The following is a 21,912-nucleotide window of genomic DNA, read 5'->3' as shown; positions in this document are numbered from 1 at the left end:
TCACCCTATGTACCCTCATCCCAAGTGAGGAAGTTGCAAGCAAGAAAAATCTGTTGCAGCTATTTTTTCACTTCTCGTATTCGCCAGAGATATCTGAGTCTCATTCACAGCGGCTGAAATGAGCAGGTGAGTTCAAAAAAGCTGTGCAAACAGCAGTTCATTCCTGAAGCAAAGTGACACTAACTGAACCTCACCTCCCTTCTCCCCGCATGGCACTCTGTAAAAGTCTGTAATTACATTCAGGAGGTTTTCGTGACCTCCAGCACCTCAGTTTCCACATCTGCAGGGAAGCAAGAGCACGAAAACCAAGGGCCAGACAGCAGAAAAATGGAAATTTGCTTGTACCACAATTGGCAGGCGTAAGAGCTGCCTAGACACCCAGATGGCCAAGGAAGTGGACCCTGTGCAGCCACCAACAGACTAGGAACAAAATGTAACAACCAGAAGACTAAATCCAAAAACTCAAAGAACAGGCCGAGATCAGAAACCAGGAAGACAAGACAAGGAAAAACAACACAAAGAGCAGAGGAACAAAAACTCAGAGGAGAAAACAATGGAAGAAAGAAGAACAATTGAACCAGAGTAAGGAACAAGGAAAGAATCAGGAAAAACAGGGAAGTCTGTCCAGAGCTCTGAGCACTCAATATATAAAGCTGGGGAAGGGTAGTGTGAAATCCTAGGTACACTGGTCAGTCTGTGATTGGCTAAGACTTAACGCAGCCGTCTGCATGGTCTGCGCCTCTGTTGCGCAGCCAAGCCAGCAACCAGTGCTGGAGGCTCCCTCTGGTGGTGAGGAGGTAGAACTGACAGTGGCAGGGTGCTGGAGTGTTGACAGAACAAGGGACATCCTGGATACACCAGCCCAGGATTGACAGACAGGCTCAGGGAGTGAGGAATTCTGGACAGCCCACAATGCAGCCCCCCTGTTTTAATTGCAGAGGCAGGATCATTAACAAGGGCTGCCCTCTCTCGGAGCTAATGGGCGTCAGACACCATGACAACGTAAGTGACAGGCAGCACAAAGCATGCTTTCATTTAACCCTGAACCGCTTTCACAATTAAATCCACCAGAAACCGTATTAAATAAAGTGCTCTCGTTTTTAAAAATAGCTTGGCTGAGATTTCGAGAGTATGCCTAGCCTTTAAAAAAATACATGTTCAGAAGATGTGGAAAAAGCTAATCAAACTAATGTGAATGGTTTAAAATACTTTTCAGTTTGAAAACCTGTGAAAGATGTGCACCTAACACTTGGTGAAGTTAATCACATGCAGCTTTGCACACTACGGCTAACATGCTATAGGTACTGTATGGGTGCAGACGAATATGTGTCTCGTCAGGCAAAGAAATACACGTCAATCTCCCTGAAAAGACTCTACCAGATTTCTGGAAGCTGTGCAAAGACAGTTAAGCAGAGACGGTAAGTGTTCCAAGACCAGCAACTCCAGAGTGTAATTAAATCAAACATCAAGAAATCTTGGCAGTCGGTTAACAGTTTTATAAGATTTCCATGCCGCTTGTACACAAGCATTTCCAATAACAGAAGATTATCTGGAAACCCAATTAAAGCTGCACAATTCACAGCATCAAGTGGATTCAGCGTACAATGCAGAACAAACCTGTGTACTGATTACAATTTGTCACACTACGAAAGCTTTAACATGCTGCAAAATTCAAGGGAGTCTTTCAATGGTGCTGCAGACAATATTCGCCAGAGTTAATTTGTGAATTCTGCCCAGAACGAATAAGGTAAAACAACAGATTACACAGTACGCAGGGCAATAAAAACAAAAAGAGAGAATTCCTAATTAAAATTCCAGCTCCTGCAACAAGCCTTTGTGTTTTGATACGGTAAGCAGCGAGACAGACAACAGTGTGATTATCGCAGCTCTTCCATCGAGGAAACAACAGTGCAGAGATGATTACTGAGAAAGCCACGCTGCTCTAATCTCAGGAAACTCTGCTTAAGGTTACAGTCACAGTTTTCAGCGAGAGCTCTAAACACAGAAAACTCCTCTTTCCTTTAGGGGCAGCTCCTGCAGGTTGTCACACACTAACACAGACATCCCCCAAATCATTTAACAAGCGAGGCCAGCCACGCAAGGAAACTCCTCCCGTTATCCACCTGTTTTCTCCCAGCACGGAGGTTTATCTTAAGGCAATAACTTAATTAGACACACACCCGTCTGCCGTATCAGTTAATTCCCAATGAACATCAGCAGCACAGCAATCACCTGTCAAAGAGCAATTCGTTTTCCATATTTATTTTAATTCCCAAGGCAAAGTTGACCCATGATGAGATCATCATTCCTGGTTAGAGAAACCTCTTCTGATACAATATACACACCCCGGGACGACAGCAAGGCACTGCAAGCCATATTTAGACAAGCTGTTTGCAGCATCAAGTGTTTGGCACAGTATCCCTTTCTCATTAAAACAAACATGAGAACTGTTTTCTGCAAAATCAAGTGGAGTTCTGTAAAGTTTCCAACAGCAGCCATTCCCTACTGCTTGTCAAAAACTTTTTAAAAAAAACCCAGAGGATGTTAATGCCGTCACTGCAGTACACTGCAAATCTAATATCAGCTAGATTAATTCCTGTCCGTCATTAGCATCTCCTATTAAGAAAAGAATACTTCACAATTATGATGGAAAGGGACCCTAATCAAGTTTCATGACCGGCAAGGTCTAGAACGGGAACAATTTCCATTACACAATCATTATCATAAGGGGGGACTCCGGGGACAGAGATGCTCGGATAATCTCTTTCCAAACGGGAGGAGGAGAAAGGGCACAAGGAGAGTTTCTGATCACGTAGGAATAAACCTTCCACTCCACGGCATTCGTCTAATTAGGTGAAGCCTATGGACTGTATTGGAAAAACGCCACATGCAAATTTGCCCTTCGACTGATTAGCCACACATGCCATAGACAACCACAGTGTCAGCCAGCGTTAATTGATAACTAACCTCTTATCACTACAGCAACTTCCATTTACAAAGCGGTTGCTAGGTTATAAAATATGCATGCACAATATAGGATTCATTTTAAACTTTGATTCGATCCTTAAAACTTTTAGACATTTCTGGAATGCATTTGTTTCTAAAAGGTCCTTATGTGCTTGCATGCGCCCTGTAATGGACTGATGCCCCATCAGGAGTCCCACCTTGTGCTCTAAGCTTCCAGGACAGTCCCTGGTCTGCCCCAGCCCTTACCAGCCACAGGCAGCTTTCTGATAACAGAAGGATGGATGTTCCTAGGCATCAAAGCATACGAGAAGTGCACGCTTCCATAATGGCAGATTAGGAAAAGGAGCCAAGTATTCATTAAAATGAACAGAGAAAAGAAAACTAACCTAATTTTACCAGTGTAAAATACTGAAGTTTCTAGGACACCGTAACTAACAAAAAAGTGAGAGAGCATTTGGAATGACAATTCCCAGATTGATTAGCTGTACCTCTAAAAACCCTACTGTGCTGACAACCCAGCTGCCTCTTCTCTCTCCCTCCAGTCTGCTCTGTACTAAACAGCAGCTGTTGTTGCACCCAGCCAGAAAACTACAAAGAACGTCTTTTTACAGTCCAGGGAAGGTTCTTTTTTTTTTTTTTCAAGCATGTATTGTTTGAAGTGCTCCTTAAAAATGTCAATAGAATGAAACATAAAAAAAGAAATAGTACTTACACAGAGAAGCAAGGCACCAACCTTAAAGCCAGCCAAAGGCTTTAAAAACCAGGATGGCCAGAGATATCAAAGTGGGACAGATCTGACACGAAGGATGTACCAAAGAAAAACAGCCAATCCACAAGGAGGGCGAGTTAGGAAGAGAGCCCCAACGCCTTGTCCTTGTTTAGCTACCTTTGACCATTTTAGGTTAAAAGACTTGTCAGGAAGGGAAGAGTGGGTGCCATACTGTAAACTGAGCTGCGGAGCTCAGCATGGGGTGGGCTTCCTCCCTTGTGATTAAGTGCTGTAATTATTACGCAACTCCAGACGGGCTCTCCACTCTCTGGCAGAACAAGAGCCGGCCAGCCGCGGGCGGGCGGGCCCGGGACCGTGACCGCGGTCATGGACCGGGCAGAACCCGAGCCCAGGGGAGAGGTCGAAGGGAGAGCGCAGAGGGAGAAAAAAGTCAACGGGGAACGATCCGAGACAGAAAAGAGGTAGAGTGCAAGGAAGGTTATTGCGCTTTTCATAAGGAATTCAATGAGCTGAAAATGTTCTTGTAGCTGAACAGGGCGACATGTCTGACAATAGGAGATAGTCTACAGCAGGGAAGGCCACCCCTGGTTCTGCAGAACTACAGCCCAGGGGGTCATCCTTTCATCATCGGTTTCTAGAAAACTGCAACAGGCTTTGACCACTTAAGCATGTGATTTCCTCAATCAAGCCGTTTAGCAAGCATTTGAAATGGAAATGCCAGCCCCCCTGCAGCTCTCAGAGACAACAGCCGGCCACTCCTGATTGAACTAATTAACTTACTCTATTAATTGAAGCTCACATGCTCCAAGTCATTACCAAGTCATGACTGAGGGGCGAGTACTGGATTGTTGGCCAACTCCAGCCCCTGAGAAAGGGCTCTCACAAAGAGACGAGACTGTGAAGACTCCAAACCAGGTCTAGCCGGGAAAAAGCAACACTTAGGATAAAAGCTAATAATTCTTCTAGAAAAGGAAGAATTTCTCTCCTACGCCTCCCCGTGCCAGCAGGGGGCCCATCAGCACCAGCAGCCCAGCCCAGGCCTAAGACGCACAGCGCCATCCCAGAAGGGCAGCCTTACCTTCCTCTTCTTGAAAGCCTGCCTGGCCAGGTATCCCCTGCAGGCTGCCTGAAACAGCGTGATGTTCCGTCTGGTCTGCTCATCTCTCTGCTCCTCCAGTTTCGCCAGGGTGCCCGCCCTGAAGAACACCTGGCAGGGGGAAACACCTGTTAAACCACCGGCGGACCACTGATTAACCTTTCCCTTAATATTAAGATAATATTTCAAGAGTCTCGAGACAAATTCTCTTTCGCAAGGACGTTCTTGGCATGGAGGGACTGGATTACATTAGATTATGAACAAGCAAAAAGAATCGATCCAATGCAGCTGTTCCACATATTGCTTAAAGCAAATCTGAAAAGGTTATTTAGTAGATCTGGCTGAAGAGGGAGTGTTGCTCCTGATAAGAAGACCTATGTTTTTCCACCTTCAAGAGTGATCTGCCAGATCTAATTAAACTAGTAATTAGTGTATTACCACTACGTCTGCAGTAATGCACCCACATTCTAAAACCCTTTTACTCAGAAGCTAAAGCAGTGTCAGTGTAGTCAGAAAGTTTTTAAGCACTAAAGAGAAAATGTATTCAAAGGTAGGCTTAAGCCTTTTCATATTTTATCACTGAGCTCTTGAAGTTAGATGAAACGTGAAATTTTGCTCTGTTTTTTTTTATAGTAGTGACTCAGTGTGCATGGACATTCTGGTTGAAGCAGATCCTTAATCAGTGTCTTTTAATTTCTTAATTAAAGCTCAAAGAGATGAGCAGGTTCTGTATCTAATGATTAAAGGGTAGAAATGGTCTTGGAAGCTTTGCACACATTTATTTTTTGAATAGCCCCTCTCCAAGTGGCTACATTATTTCATGTAAGACTTTAGCAGTGAAGAGCAGTAAAAGCCTATTTCATCACTGCATATTCAGATTGATGTAGCATGATTTAGGGGGGCTGCCTGCAGCCTGCCCCAAGCCCAGAATGATGGATAATGATGGACAAGACATCTATCTGAGACTTGGAGAGCAGCTTACAGCACTTAGCAAATTAGAAGAATCTCCAGTGAAAGACTGAGGCCTCTGTTGGAGGAAATGCAGAGGAAAAAGACATTTTTGCTTTCCTGGCTCCAAGCAAAGATTTAAGAGCTTCTCTCTGGAGGAGTGCTCAATAAATTCTGTTTTTTAATCACAGCAGGTAACATATGTCTAAAATGTGACAAGCAAGTTTAGCCATTCCAGCCATGTTGTGAAATTAAACTCCACCAAGAAAAACAACACTTTGCAAAAGTTATTTTCTAGTTCAGCCAGCACGAGCCCCACCCCTCTTCCACTTGTTATGGGTTTTCGGAAAAATGCTGAGCAATGCTGAAAGAGCTGGTGGCATTATCATCACACACACGGGCCCCTTCCCTCCCCATCCTCCCACGTCCAAGTTGCAGCACAGGCATAAAGCAAAGGGGGGGAAAAAAATAAAGCTGCTTTGTTTCTCGGAGCGGTGCAGAGATCAAGTGGACTTGAGCGGAGAAAAGACATTCTGCCAGCGGCACTCTCCCCTCCCCTCCCTCCTCCCCCCTAGTCTCAAGTTCTGCCGACACGGATCCAAGAACATCTCTCATGCCAAGCGCCAGAGCAATCACAGGCACACGCAGAAACGTCGGCAAAATGCATCGGAACAGGTAAAGAATTATTCCATGCTGAAAGGGAAAGAGAAGAGACATGACATTTCGGCTGAGGAGCCTTCTTCAGGTTTGAGACCGACACAGCTGCCTACTTGAACTTCGACGAAATGCATCTTCTAGAACTGAAGATCATAAAGGCAGTAAACAAGTTTCTAGCCGGTTAGATGCAATTTAATTTCGGATTGGTAATTCAAGGTCAATTCAAGACCTAAAGGTCTTAGGCTGCTGCCTTGCAGAAAGAGCATATCCCTTAAGACAGCTGTCACTGCAGTCACCTTTCCTGGTCCACATCTCAAATACCAGCTGAAAAGTAAAGGCATGGCCTTTATCCCCCCAAAAAACTTTTGTTTGGGTCGATCAAGAACTTCCAAAATGTTTCTGAAGTGAGAACAATTAAAAGGTTGAAAACAATCCTATAAAGTCAATGAAAGTTTCAGTAATGTTGCGGAGCCCAGCTGGAATAAAAAACGAGCAGGTGGTGGTGGTCCCAAGACCAAGGTTGGGAATCCCTGGAAATCGTCTTGTTCATTTCTGAATGACTCAGTTGAATCCTTAATTAGCAGAAGCTAACACATTTCTGAGATTTCTCATTGGGAAAGCCACCTGTTTGTCCTACAAAACCCTTCAGTCCCAGGTACTCACCCTGCTCAGGCCCATGTGATAGTTGCTACTCTCCAAATCCAGCGACTCCAGCAGTTCCTCCACGGCCTAAAAACAGATCAAGACCTGTGAGTCGAACACAGAGCTGTCTCTTGTCGGGAAAGAAAACTACCAGTACAGGCGTGGTGCTCAGATGGCAACCATATGATAACCGTCCAAAGACACCAGCCTCTGAAATATCACAAAAACACGTTCAACACAATTGTCTTTAGAGAAAAACCCGTTTACTTTTTTTTAAATCCAGTTTTTCACCAAAGTTTTTCTGAGCTTCCAAACAACCGTATTTGTCTTCAAAGAACGTTTCCCCCCCCCCATTTCTGAAGCATGGCCCCCTCTTTATCTGTTCATTTCTGACAAGTTATGTAGTCTATAAATCAAGAGACCCATCACGCTGCTTACTTTGTGAGCTGAGCTACAAATGGAACCTCCAAGATTAACTACACCAGTGGCACAGCCCCTGCACCCTGCCTCTCTCTCTCCCTGTAGTAAACAGGTTGGCGGGGGAATTCAGCATGAAGTGCCCCCATCTATGTTACACTATAAAAGGACATGGCAGGCCAGCCTCACTGAGAGCTTTGTTTTCTTCAGTTTCCAGAGAGACCTCTCCTTAGATGCTGACGCATGGATCACTTCTTTCTTTCTCCCTCTGCCTCTCCTCCCCCTTTTCTGTATCATTTTCCACTGCATCGCTTACAGAGTTACTCCTGTTTAGCATTTCGACAAGCTCCTCGCTGTTTTCCATGTTAACCTCCTCCATGCCAACTCTTTCACTACAGAAGAAAGGGCACAGATGCCAGCTGGCACAGTCTGAAGTGCAATCTGGGAAATCCAGCTAGATGTTTTTTAAGATCCAATTTATTTCAAAACATACCTTGTTTTTTTTTTAATATACATTTTTATAATGTTCTTCCACAGTCGTCAATGTTTTTAACTCCCCTGCCTACTTCAGAGGGACTAATAGGGCCTCCTAGCTCGCCGTCCTCTCCTAGCACTGCAGTAAAACGCAGGCTGTCCTCCCCGGAGCCATTCACTCAAGCTACACCAGACTAATTGTCCAAGAGATTAAACAAAAGAAAGTTGGAAGCACACAAATGTGATTAATGATCACTTTAAAGTTCAAGGCTTTTGTGAGTTCTAAGCACTGGAACAATTAAAGCCTTATCCCCGTCTACAAGTGTTGTTAATCTGAATTGGAAATGTTATTTAATAAACCGAGGATTCAGTATATAAAGTCATCATAGCCCTGATTAGTGGGGGTTTACTGCTCTGTCATTGTAGCACTGATGGGAAAACAAGAGTGCTCTTCAGTTCATTAATCAGCAAAACAGCTTTCTGCTATCAGCATATTCATAATTATAAACAGGAGGACGAACATGGCTAATAAAGGGGCCTCTAATTGTGCAGGAAGCGAGGAGACAGGAGACTCACCCTCTTCTCGTCCGTGACGATGTAGTTGCGCCCGTGTTTTTTGGTCAGGTGAGGCGCCAGCACATCAAAGCGCCGGCGGAACTCCGAGAAGACCATGTGATCAGGGTAACCTGGGCAGCGGGGCCACAGACACACCCATTACGCTTTGAACACCTCTTTCTGCTTCTGTGCGATCCTATCATTTCACCAGGCCTATATTAGTCCCAGTACAGGAGTCCCAAACTACAAATCTGACCTAATTTTAGGTCTAACTCATTATTTCCAATCCCATTTTGGACTGCGTCAACGTCAACACCTCCACCCACTTCCCACCATGACTGGAACTCTAAGCACTAAGAGCTCTTACTCTACTGAGCCCCTGGGCCAGTCCCCAAGCCCCAGAACAACTCCTACCTTGCCTGTAAATCCGCAGGGCATCTAGCAGCTTGGAGCCACGCAGCTGAGCACGCAACAGGGGAACGTCCAGCTGCATGAGGCCAGGGTCGCAGTTCTCGCCATGGGGCTCCCCTTCCCCTGCCCTGGGGGATGGCCCGCCCAGTACCCTCACTTCCCCGCTCAGCGCGTCAGCCTTGGGCAGCAGGCAGTGGACAAAGTGCACCTTGGACCTCCTGACTGTGTCCACCAGAGCGTCCTACACGACACATTTGGATACAGTTCAGGGTACACACCAATACAATAATCACAATTACATGCATGCTCCCACCTATTACCTTCCTCAACAAAAGCAAAACCCTCCATTTTTGAGCACTCCCATGCAGGGCGTTGTGAGATAAAAGGAGAGGTGGCCATGCAAGACCTCACCCTCCCCGTGAAAGCAATGGAGACATTCCTGTTGTTTGAGCAAAATCTCATGAGGACACTGCAGATGTGGACAGATGCAGGGCCTCCGACTCACCACTTGCAGTTTGATCTGGATGCAGAGCGATTTCTTCTTCACCGCCGCAACGCCTGTGGTGAAGGTCTTCCTCATGCTGGTGGCCCTCCGCAGGACCAGTTGCGACCCGCCCTCCAGGCCCGCGATGGAGCCCGACAGCACCGTGGCACTGCCGGTCCTCCCCATGAACAGGCTGCTGATGTTCTTCCTTCGAGAAGGAAAGCGGAGGAGGGAGAGAGAGCTTTGAGAGAGGGCAAGCCAGAGACTGGCACACTTTGATTGCATTTTCGGGATCCTTGTATGCCTGGACCCTTGTGCAACATTACATGCTGCCAGGCTGTGAATAGATTCTATATGAACCAGAACAATTATTACTTCTGGGAGTCCTGCAGCAGAGTGACGGCATTCTGGGAGGCAGGGTTCTGTTTGGCATGGCTCAGCCAGGCGCGGGTATCATACTCCACCCAGTCAGTGCCATGGCTGTGACCCAACAGGAAGTGAAGCGACTTCTCGCTCTTCATCAGCGAAGACGGACCTGAAAAGAGAAGGATGAGGCAGGCAGGAGTAAGGCAATGAAGTAAGGTAAACAAACTGTTTACAGTAAACAAACTTATTGTTTACTGTTCACACAAGGTGGATCGTTCTTGATGCTCATTTATGACTATTTCAGTTCCCTGTATTCAAATGCATCTTTGTAAGTCATGTTCAGATTAGTCATTGGGATATTTGCCGACACTAACTCAGGTGATGCACACCTGAGGAACACAAGCAGACAGGTATTAAACAGTACTGGTGCTGCTGTACTGCTGCTGGATGTTGCCCCATCTCCCTCTCACCTTTGCCGTCTCCCTCTGATGGGCCGTAGTAGCTGAAGAGCCTCTCCAGCAGTGTCTCCTCGGAGCCCCCAGGCTGCAGGGCCTCCTCCTCCATCAGCCACAGGAGACCCCTCGCCTCGTCTGTCCGGGCCAGGGTCCGCACCTGGCACACACGAGCCCCGCTCAAGAACCACTGTCGCCACACTCCTCCCCCCTACCCACAAAAAACTCTGCTTTTTCTGCATGGCTTGCAAATCGCCTTGCAATGACGTAGAAGGCTGATGTTTATATTAACTAGTGGATGTCCTATAGGGGAAACTTTTGGAGAGAGCTCATTTTAACTGGACAGGCCGGGGAAGCAGGAATATCGAAGCCGTTGATCCTTATGAGAAAAAACATGGTGAATGCATTGACAGACCGAGGGAGAGCTCAGGGAGCCTGACAATCCAGTTGTAATGCTTACTCGGAGAGTTAGAGAAGTCGAAGCTGCAGCCCTTAGATTAGACTTTGACAGGACTCTCGTGCATCTTGTTCACTTACTGTATTCACTCCTTTTTCTGACTTTGAATATACTGCAACACTCCAGAGATGCTATCTTCCTGTAATGCTTGTGTTGCTGGATCCTTGAATAAATATCCATGCAGCACACTACAGCCAGGATAAGCTGTATTTTTGTTGCCAGATAAGCAAATTTTCATTTGTCATTATGTCCAGCTGTATGAATGGACCTCCAGGCTATCTCAAAAGTACAACAGTAGCTTCCCACCTGGCATAGAAACCTCCAACCTTTCAGTCCAGAGTCCACAACAGTCCATTCTGCAACCTATATGCAAACCCTTTAACTTCGTCTCAAACACCCATTTACATCATATAGGGTTTCAGTGCCTGTAAAATTTTGCTTTACCCACGCATCGTCTTGAATAAACAAATTAAAGATCCATCAGATTTGTTTTTTTAAATAAAGCATAACAAAAGAAGCTTCATTAAACACTTGATTGCCATGTTTTGAAAAAACAAAACGCAAAACCCATAGCTTTGTCATTAGTGGGTAATGTTAAAATAAGTGCTCAAAGGCAGTCAAAAATTCATAAACTTGACATTCGGGCTGTCCACTTAAGCCATTAATGATAGTAATGGTCTGTGTGGTATTTCTGTCTCATTCTTTTATGCAATATTGAGCTCAGTTTTTGTGCAAGTCTTTTAATGTCTCAGGGGAATGTTTAAAAACGTGCACTGTGCTGTCAGTTGCCTAGAGATAGTTAAATTGCATCAGTGTTTACTATGACACCAATAGGGCACTCTGTTCCAATCAATCTACCTGCCGACAAGTTCTTTGCACTGTGGGATTCATACACTAGTCCTAAATGGTCTTGTGGATTCGTGGACCAAAATTGTCCTTGATCATTGGGGTATTTTCCCAATACTTATTCAGTTAATGCTTCAGGAAAAGCAGACAAAAACTTATTAAAAGAGGACTTGTAAGTCCTTGTGCTGATCGATGCTGGATGTACACAATACATGAGCACACAGTTTATCTCTTTGTATTCAACATTTTAAACATGGAAACATGGTCCTGTTAGGAGTTCTAACCCATCAGAGCATGCAAAAATATTTAATAACTCTAAAGAGTTGCTAACCTTGAAGGTCATCTTTGGGATGTTTCAGTCCCAGTGAATATTCACAGAACGGATTATTTGTTGTACACATGCTGATAAACCAGAGAGCTTTATCTTATCACAATACAAAGAGGAGTTGTGGAATGAATTATAGAATAAGGGCAACTGCATTGTCTTGCCTGATTTAACAAAATGCCACCTGAATCAATTTTTCACTATACCTACAGACTTCAGTTTAACAGCCAGTCAGCATGGCTAAGATCTCTATTTCAAGTTTGAAAGCGGAGCTTGTACTTCAGATGCACTAAACCTGGATTTAGTCTAAACAGGAACAGAAGCTGGTTTTCACTCATGTCTCAGGAAATTACGAGAAAGAAAATCATTCTCAACATGTTGCTGTACCCATGAAAGTTTAGCAGCCGGAGCAGCGAAATCAGAACTTTAACTAGAAAAAAACTTGGGAAGCATGGAAAACTTATTTACACATATGGTACTGAATCAACAGCTCTGACAAGCTGAAGTGCATGGCCAAACCTTAACCGAAGGCTACAGCAGCTGAAGGATAAGTTCAGTATAAGGCAAAACCTCCAAAGCTGTTCTAATGCCACAAGGACAGAATGGTAAGATTAGACAAGAGTGTGATGACAACCACTATTATTCAGCATTGTTCTATGCTCATGTTTTAATGACACATTTGCTTTATAGCTGTCAGGCAACTTGTGTTTTCCCCTACTCTCTTACATCAAGAACGCTTCTAATGCAGTACTTAGAATAATTTTATCTTTCATGGAACAGACAGACACTCAGGCACATCCAAGGACAAAGCACATCCACCATTAAATTGCCTTTAAAGATGTGGCTAGGGGAATGTGCAAAGGACAAAGCAAGAAACATCTTAATATTCTGCAAATCAGACCCACGCAGGGTTTTGCTCCACTCGCAGACATGAGATGCACGTGTCCAGAATATTTTACAGGAAGCACAGGAGTGGATTACGAGAGGCTGGACAGGTGGATCTGGATGACAGCCGAAGGGGTGGAGACCCAGAGGATCTGAGCAAACAAAGTGCCCTCCCTCCCTGTCTCTGTGGTGCGGGCAAGCAGGTTTGACTGGCAGAAAGGAGCTGCACAGAAGCTAAAAAACAGGCATGAAAGAAACTCTCTTACCAGAGCCTGATGTGATGTTTGGTCTACAGCAGCTACAGACAGTGATGTGCTGGACTCTATGTCATCTAATGCAAGCTCTATGTTTTCCTAGATGGGGACAGAAGGTTGATTAGTACCTAAGATTGCATTATAATTTGAAGTTATGGCTCTGGCTGAAGTCAGTCCATTAGTCATTGGTAAATCATTTTTATTATATAACTACAATTCCCTAGTTATCAAAAGGTTTTTTCTTCAGCGGGGGAATGAATGCCTATTAAGATGAATCGCATTAAAAAAGAAATTTAGAATATTTTGTTTGAGGGGGGATCCCTCATTAAAATTAAAAGCTGAGTCTTGGTATTTAAGCTGTCCTTACTTACCCGCTGAACGGCGAAAAACATTTTGATAAATGGGACACAAAAAAACAATTTAATTTTCACACAGAAAACAAATGATTGTCAAATTAACAAATTACAGTTCATACGATTATTATTTCATTGTTATGAACATGTACTGAAATCAAGTATGATTTTTGTTTTACAGAGACAGTAGACAGTCAAATTAAAAAAGCTTTTGCAAAGTTTATACTTTTTCTGCACCAGTATAGCTGTCAGGTGTATAAGACTTGTCGGCTGTTCTACTCTGTAAAGAGGGAAAATATGTTTAAAGATTTCATCCATGTATCTGGTTACACATCAGCCAATGACATTTTTTGAGATTCATGCAATGATTATCCTATCTCACAGACAGGGGGATTCAGTACACTGACTGATCTGTATGCATTAGCTGCCACCTTGTGAAAAAATTCAACTGCACTAGTTAGGATGGGAATTCTCAAACACAATCATGTTTTCAGGTGTTACGACGTTCAATTCATCTGTCCTCCTCAAGCTCACATCTCTCTTAGTTGAAATCACTGGCACTTGGCTGCATAACAGCCAACGCCCAACAACTAAAAGAATGGGACAGCCGTGTATGAACCTCTTTCCCAGTCAGTTGCTCCCCTCGTCTTCCACTTGAGATCCAATGGGGATATCATGAATAATCATTTCCACGTCTGCACAATCCTGGGCAGCACCCCAGGCATGGCAATTCAACAATGGCTTTTTTTGGACCAGCTTTCAAAATGAGACGGCGTTAACTTCTGTTTGCAATCCTCTTAACAGATTCCAGGCCTGGCTCTGCGCATAGGGCCCTATAACATCAGTAGCACAGCACCTGATGGAGTGAGATCATCGGAAATGGAAAAGCAAAGGCCTGCCTCAGCAGCCCGAGAGCAGTGAGGTGGCTCTCTAGGAATGCGGTCTGGAAAAGTATGTTTCAGTTCAATGGGGTTAGGGTTGCCTCTGACCACTTCTTTACACAGCAGCATGAATTCATCACATTAACTCCAACAATGTGCAAAGCGCGGCCAGTGCTCTTATTATGATGGCAACTTGAAACACTATTGGATACATACTCATGTGCTTCACAGGTGCCACAACTGGGCACCTATAGGAATTCTTGCAAAACAGGTTTGTATCTAAACAGATCTGCTCCCTGGTCAGCACAGGATGGCAAGTAATATAGCATTCTCCTCCAGAGTAGACAATACCATGTGCGCCTGTCCATTCTCCTGCATTGCACTGGGCAATAGGATCATGCTCTGGCGAGGAAAACAGAACCGCTTCCCTGTGTGAGCCCAGTGGCGGCATTTTCAGCAACGAGTCACTCGAATAGATAAAAAAGGTGGGAAGACCTTTTTCGTTGCTACGCCAGGTGGGACTCGCAGCAGGGCAAAAGCCCTCCTGGGCTGCAGGGAAGTCACGGACAGAGCTGCCCGTCGTTGTCGTCTAGTTTCTGGAGCATGTGCCAAGAGGGGGCGGCTGAAGGGTAAGGTTACTTCACAACGGGAACACATACCACGAATTCCCTCCATAGCTCATCATCACTGCTGGGGAACAACCTCCGGGCCTCTTTGACCTGGTGGCCATTCTATTTGTCTAACGGTGGGGCACATCATCACAATGGGCCATTGCCACACCAGGGCAGGCAGTGACCGCTGTGCGTAGGAGACAGACTCCAACAGCACTAAAGCTCTATTGTGAGAAAGAGCGTTCCATTGTGCTTCACTAGTGAGCCCACATGGCTCAGGGAATCTAGTATAATCAGCCTAGACCCAGGAAGGAGCAAACTCCCTTTCTTCAAGTCTCAGATCGGGATTTAACCTCCTTCCTGCGCAGCTACTCCAGGGGAGCCTGAAAATGGCAGGCCAGCGGGCAGCCGATACCTCCTTGTATCGCTCCATCTCCTGGACGAACGTGCGCTCGTGGAACAGCGTCTGCAGCCGCTCCTGGGCGTAGTTGTGGCAGAGCTCCTCGAAGGTGGCGCCGCGCTCCTGCTTGGCCAGCCGGGGGTTCTGGAAGCCGGGGGTGTCCACGATCATCACCGAGCACAGGGAGTGCTGACTGGACTTCAGGGCTCTGAGAGAGCAGGGGCAGAGACGCCGAGAGACGAGTAAGAAGCACTGTGGCGGAGGGGGAGGGGGTGGGGAGACGGGGAGATGACTGCGATCATGACATCAAAATTTACAGAAGACGGCAAGAAAAAAGGACATCCTTGGGGATAATGACTAAAATTTCCATTTCACCGCTTCGCGTAAGATGGCACTCATACATATATATATATACGCACATTCAGCACACGGATGCAATATGACTAATAAAAACTTCTGGGAAACAGGAAATGAAGAAAGATGTTCCGCGATTTATGTACCTCAGAAAGGAGTTGAGATATTCCCTGAGGTTACCAGGAACATAATTAAAGTCAGCTATTGCCAAACGAGAGAAACTGTGCCGTTCGCAAGCTATACGAAACAGAGGGAAACTAAGACTTTTTTAACCCAAGCATGAGATCGCCGGTTTTGGTTTTTCTATCTTCAGAGCCTCCTGAGCACACAGCGGAAGAACAAAATACCACTTTAACGGGAAAAAAAGCAACTGCTCACTGACCGGTTGACGAGTGAAATGAGGAGAGTGAAGAGCTCCGAGTACAGGCCTGACACCATGGCCTCCAAACACTCCAGTGCTGTTATTTTGGGTCCTGGGGGGAGAGAAACATAATTCCGGGGCAAATATGAAATTATCACAAGCAACACTGGGAAGATCACATGCTGCAGACAACAGATGAAAATGCAAAGTGACTCCCAAGGGAACGATACGACTCAAATTTCTGCCGTAGTACTTGTAGACAAAATAGAAATTCATATTTTATTCAAGAAACGAGAATCTCTGTTAATGTAGGGGTTAGAGCAGCTGCACACAGTGTGTCTATCCCTGTCTTTAGGCAGCAATCTCATACTATAGCACACCCGGCTGTGAAGGGAACACACTGGCGCACTGGCAGGTTACACACTGCCCTAGTGCACAAGTCATGACCATGACTCCATACTAGCAAAATCTGATACTTCTCCTTTAACAGCACAGTGCATCTCGCATGTGTCTAACACAAAATCACTCATGCAGGCTTGGCACCTTCCTACAGTAGGTCGTCTTTCGAAAGGTCACACATTCATCTGGCAGGGCGCCGACTGCACTGTGGGTGTGAGCACGCTCCGTTTCCTACCTGAGCCGTCTCCCGAGCCCAAGTCGTCGGACCCCTGGCGGAAGGAGGTGGACCTCTGGAGGGCGCCCTTGGGCTGGTGTTTGAAGATGGCGGAGGAGAGCTCCTCCAGGGTGCAGCCCAAGAGATACGCGGCTTTCTGTGCCCACTCGTGGCGCGCAAACTGTCTCCGGCCAGCTGCCAAGTGCACACCAACACCGGCCAATGTCAGTTCATTAACATATGAAACCCCCCACAAGAGCAAATGCATAGTGAAATTGCAGGCCATGGAAAATGGTAAATGGAGAGTAAACTACATTGCAAACCATAAACAAGATAAGGATACGGCACTGATCGTTAAATATTTACACAGAGCTCACACACAATGAGTGTTATTTGCTATATTGAAACAATGTAATTTCTTAGAAAGCCAGAAACAATTTAGTATTAAAAGGTTAATGATACAACACTTTCTGTAAGGGGAACATATTTAGGTATAAAGTAGTCGCAAGACCTCAAGTGATTTGATTCCAGGGGTTTAGAACTGGAATTTTCAATTCGTATTCATATAAGATATTTGGAAAAGGAGCACAAAAATAATTGGAAGAGCAAGTGTAGAATAAGAAATAACAAAAAAGGAAAGTATTTCCCTTGGGTCTATATAATTAATTGTTAAAAAGAAACTATCTGTTAAAGGACAAGCTTTCATTTCTGCTTGGGGTCCAACAGAATTAGCAGGAAAATGAATGTAAATAAGATTGCAGACATCAAAGAGCCGGCTTTAAATTTTAACATTGCGATCTTGCAGTTTTATCTACATGGGAGACAGTGACAGCCACTGCCTTAGGAAGCCATGGAAAGTGTTTCTGAACAGGATGAAAGAACAAAAAAAAAATCAAAAGGCCAAACGTCTGGTTATAAATGATAATATAAAACACAAACAAGGAATAAGATTTACCTTCGTCTGCTTCTGCATTGTAACGGAGCAGCATGCAACATGCAAGCAAAAAGAGGTTGTTAGAATAATACCAAAATACCACGGCTGTCATTCATCTACATCAAACAGACACGCAGGGTGCTAGTCTGGACAAGTTATAAACTGCATTCTGTACATCAAACACAATGCCATGCACTGAGAATGCTCACAAAATCACACCTAAGAGAAGCAGGTGAAGTGGGGCATGCTTTCAGGAGACAGAAGAAACAGTACAACTTATGACAAGTTCACTAGCGTCACCACTCTACAGACTGAATAAATTAAGGGTCAATATAAAGTACAAACTTTGCTCAAAGTTCTTTGATCCTGTGTTCGATACAGAATCTTAACTGCAGCTGAATAGAGCACTAAACTTCCCGCAGACGAAAACAGCATTTTATCCCTCTGGTAACAACACAGCAGACCACTGCTGTCCCCTAGTGGTGTGTCTTAGTATCCAAGGGCTGATGGAAAAATGCTACAAAGTCTCAAAGAAGCTATTTAAAGATGCTGGCAAGATACACAAGAAGTACAGTACATCAGGCACACGTAATAGCAAGTAACTATTTGATACAGTGCAACACAAAGCTGCAAAAGGAAAAGAGAATTCTGTGGTCTAAAAGTCTCTAAAATTCTAGTGTTTACTTGTTACAGGTTATCTTACAGTGCCTATTTCATTGACAACTAACTGAGAGGGACAGGGCGGATTTATATAGAGATATGCATGAATCTTTGTGCACATGCAATGTGTCTATTTGTGTCTATGTATTCTATATGCTAGCACAGCTTCCACGACTGCAAGCTGTGAGGTCAATGAATGCAACATGTACTACACCCAAAGTCTCTTGTTTCTTTAGTGTAGAAACTGTGATTTTCTAAACCTTTTTGCACCAGAGCAAACCTGAGTCCCCATCTGCCATCGTCATCCATTGTCAGCAAGCCATTTAATCCTGGCAAGGGTCACAGTATTCCAGAACTACAGAACTGTGGAACTACAACGTGCAAGAGACCGCAGTCCATCACACAGCACAGGCACAAATTAGAGGAGGAAAGAAACTATAGCACCTGGATAAAAACCAACAGGCACATGGGAAGAACATGCAAATTCCACACAGAAGATACCCCGGAATTGCTGGAATCGAACCCTGTGACCCAAGAGCTGTGAGGCAGCAGGTTTACCCCTTATGCCACTAAAGTAAGCTTGCAAGGTTAAAAGGTTGAAAAGTCTAGAAAATAAATATTTTCCCATAATCCTGGGGAAAACACCTGCTAGGATACGTCTGCAAAGAAAAACATGGGACAAACTTTGCACTGGAGCAAAAAGCTTTGAAGGTTGAACCATATACAGTAAAGCTGAGTGGGGTGAATTTGTTCAGGTGAAAGTGACAACGAGCAGCTCTTTGTAGCAGGGGACTGTGCTGAGCTAACTGACAGGGGCTGTTTCACGAAGCCGCTGTTCCACAGAGTTCCCTCATGAAACACACAGACAATGGTGGGGAAAAAAAATGCAAAGACAGAATAGTCTGAAACCGAATGATTAAAAAGTTCATTACCGAATCCGTCTACGACCGAAACTGCAGGAAAGGCAATATTAGAGGCTATGAATAAACATTCCTAGTGGGGAGACATCCATCTTCATTAGAACACAAGAAATCTCTCTCCTCATTCACAAGCTGCTACTGAGCCAAAACCCAGCCACACAGATCTATAACCTGCCCACTCTAACAAATTAAAAGAGCTTCATGGTGGTTTTCTCCTCCTAAAGGAGGAAGGACTCATGTCTTCTTTGTGTCCCTCCCCCCCCCCACACACACATACAGTAATTGATTAAATCTGTATTTGTTAGTATCTTATTTAAATTTAAATCAACACACCTCAGGGAGGCTTTTTTTGAAAAAATAATTGGAAAGAACATCATTTTACTTAACTTAAAACCGTATTTATCTTGCAGTTAGACCATTCTGGTGGGGTCAGTGGTTTGAGCACACAGATTACTAAAGCTTGAGTGACCTGACATTTAAAGAGTACCTTGCAAGAATGAACACAGCGTGCTTTTTGGGTCAGTACTTTGCTAACAGCAGGAAAAGCACAAATTGCTAATCAGATCTCTTCCTCCTCCTAACCACTTGTGTGCCTGTGAAAACACCATTCCTAATTAGCCACAGAGAGCCATCGACAGTATTACACTGGGATCAGAACACATCCACAGCACGGAAAAGTACTGCTTCCCGTAGATGAAGAGGCAGTGTGCCTGAGTCTCATCATTAGGACTCACAACCTTGTCCAAAAAAAAAGGTAAAAACATTTGCAAGGTAATTGGAGCACTTATTTAAAGAAATATACAACCTGATGGTGAAGGTGTATGAGTTTATCTACTTTTTTTCTTGAAAGAATTTCAGATTAATTGCTGTTCCATTTTTAAAGAGGGCTGGCTGAAATTCAGTCTCTCCTGCCAGTGATAACGAGCCCTGCTCCTGCCCACTTCCAAAATACCCTGGCGCGGGGGCTGAAAGGCAGTGTATCTTGGGACACAGCACATTAATCAGAACAACAGCCTTGTCTGTCTGGCGTGCCGCGACAGAGGCTCCTATCGCAGGATGCACCTGCAGCCTTCCCACTCTCTCATCTTCCCTCCAGGAGACAGGGCCACATGAGATGAGAGGCTCTTACCTTTGGTGGCACCAGCTGCCCCTAAGTGGTAGATTGCTCCTAGGACGAGCCAGAAGGCTTTCTGCTCCTCTGACGAAATCCCCAGGACTTTCATCGCAGCTTGCAGCTTAGTGAACTGCTGGGATGCCTTCTGTTTCTCTTCAGGCTATGAAAGCATGATTATGGAAATTAACTGTTTTTGTGCGTCTGTGGGTTTTTTTTTTTTTTCCCCGGTTGGTTTTAAACTTGCAAAGGCATCTTTTCCGACGCCACAGACAAGCACACTTACACATGAAAAACAAGCTATTTGAAATTCAGATGAGGACGGGATTCATGATCATTTCAGTCGAATGTAGCTTACTTCCGTCCCCCGGTGAAGTTCATTAGCTAAGCCTGACAGCTCTGCTGTCTGGCCTCGGAGAGCACTGCCTCATGTGTGGCAGTCTGCGCCACTGTGCAGGGCAAGGCATTTCTCACACATGTAGGATGCAGCGCTGAGAGCTGGAAGACAGAGACAGCTCCCGCATAACAACTTACTGGCCCAGTTACGAAAAACAGTCTTCTTCCATTCATTAAACAGAAAACATTAGAACGACAGCAGCAGAGTGGGCTTGGTTATCGGAACGCGGCAGGACAGAGTGTGGCGGGAACTAGCCTCCATCTCGGCTTCACATTTCACAAGACAGGAGGTGGCTGTGAGAGGCTTTATAAAACAGCCCTTTGTTTCAATGCCTTGCACACAGCCACTGCCCAGGGCTGGCAGGACTCCGTACCTTGGAGTGGGGGACAATGCCGAAAGCGCTGTTCTCGGCGAAGTGGTTGAAGTGCAGCTCGGTCCTGCGGGAGAAACGGAAAACGGTCGTGAAAACGGCGTCCTGCCCTTTCTAGGCGCTGCGCTGCACCGTGACTGCAGGGCCTGATGCACGGCAGCTCAAGGAGGGGATCAAAGCAGACGGCCAGCAAAGCCGGCTGACAAGCCCCCGCGGGCTCTCGGCAACCCTGCCCTCGCCTGGTGGGGGGGGTGAACTGCACATGAGGGAGTCAGGGGGCACCGAGTACTCCAGTTCTCAGCTAGCGAACAGCTTAACCCCCTGGGTGTAGACGGGCAATGGAAAAGGCACTGAATGACACTGCACTGAGCCAGTTGTTTGTCCACTGTGTCATCTGGTCTCTCTCACTAGAATGATTCTTTATCATAGATATTTCACCTAGGCATGACCAAATAAAGTTTGAAAGCAGTTCCTGAGTTAATCACTAATCATGTGCACTCATTTTGCAGCACCTGATTCGAATTACCTTCTTAGCCAATATGGAAGCAGTAAGGGTGCACTTTGTCACACAAGATTCCTGAATGTTTGCCGATTTTCTTGTTTAATAAATAATGACAGAGTAAAATGAGCGTATGTTATTTGTCATGACTTGGTAAGGACTAGGTGAAATACATAAAAAAATAGTAAATAAGTAAATAAATACTTTGGACAAACACAAAGAAGCATACAGTATAGGCTGGCAGAACAATCAGTTGCACCTATGAAAAACACAAAAATAAACCACAAATCAAATAATTTCCGTAAGAATACGAGCAGTCGGGTACCTGAGAGAGCTGTCGGCTCCGGCCATCATGTAGTAGAAGACATTGAAAGTGGACTCTCCCTCGGGCCGCTTGGCCACTCTGAGCTTCTCCAGCAGCATGGTCTGAACGAAGGCAAGGGTACCCAGTCAGCACCCAGTTACACCTTTACCCCCTCTGA

General features: G+C 45.1%; 1 protein-coding gene across 15 annotated transcripts in view; it reads right to left on the bottom strand.

Annotated features, from left to right (window-relative positions):
- Positions 1–21,912, bottom strand: part of myo18ab (myosin XVIIIA b) — a 272,470-nt gene that overhangs the window by 36,438 nt on the left and 214,120 nt on the right. For all 15 annotated transcript variants that reach the window (XM_088907095.1, XM_088907093.1, XM_088907098.1 and 12 more), the window contains 14 exons: positions 21,756–21,856; positions 20,935–20,998; positions 20,183–20,327; positions 16,561–16,734; positions 15,948–16,038; positions 15,227–15,419; positions 12,979–13,065; positions 10,218–10,359; positions 9,757–9,916; positions 9,403–9,589; positions 8,901–9,138; positions 8,508–8,617; positions 7,062–7,127; positions 4,776–4,904 (listed from right to left, as the gene is read on the bottom strand). In XM_088907095.1, the coding sequence (XP_088763221.1) occupies positions 4,776–4,904; positions 7,062–7,127; positions 8,508–8,617; positions 8,901–9,138; positions 9,403–9,589; positions 9,757–9,916; positions 10,218–10,359; positions 12,979–13,065; positions 15,227–15,419; positions 15,948–16,038; positions 16,561–16,734; positions 20,183–20,327; positions 20,935–20,998; positions 21,756–21,856 (1,887 nt within the window). The remainder of the gene's footprint in view (positions 1–4,775; positions 4,905–7,061; positions 7,128–8,507; positions 8,618–8,900; positions 9,139–9,402; positions 9,590–9,756; positions 9,917–10,217; positions 10,360–12,978; positions 13,066–15,226; positions 15,420–15,947; positions 16,039–16,560; positions 16,735–20,182; positions 20,328–20,934; positions 20,999–21,755; positions 21,857–21,912) is intronic.

The sequence above is a fragment of the Atractosteus spatula genome, chromosome 27 (genome assembly GCF_055471065.1).
Source record: "Atractosteus spatula isolate fAtrSpa1 chromosome 27, fAtrSpa1.hap1, whole genome shotgun sequence".
Lineage (NCBI taxonomy): Eukaryota > Metazoa > Chordata > Actinopteri > Semionotiformes > Lepisosteidae > Atractosteus > Atractosteus spatula.
Note: the sequence above shows the minus strand (reverse complement) of the source record. Positions and strands in the feature narration are given on the sequence as shown.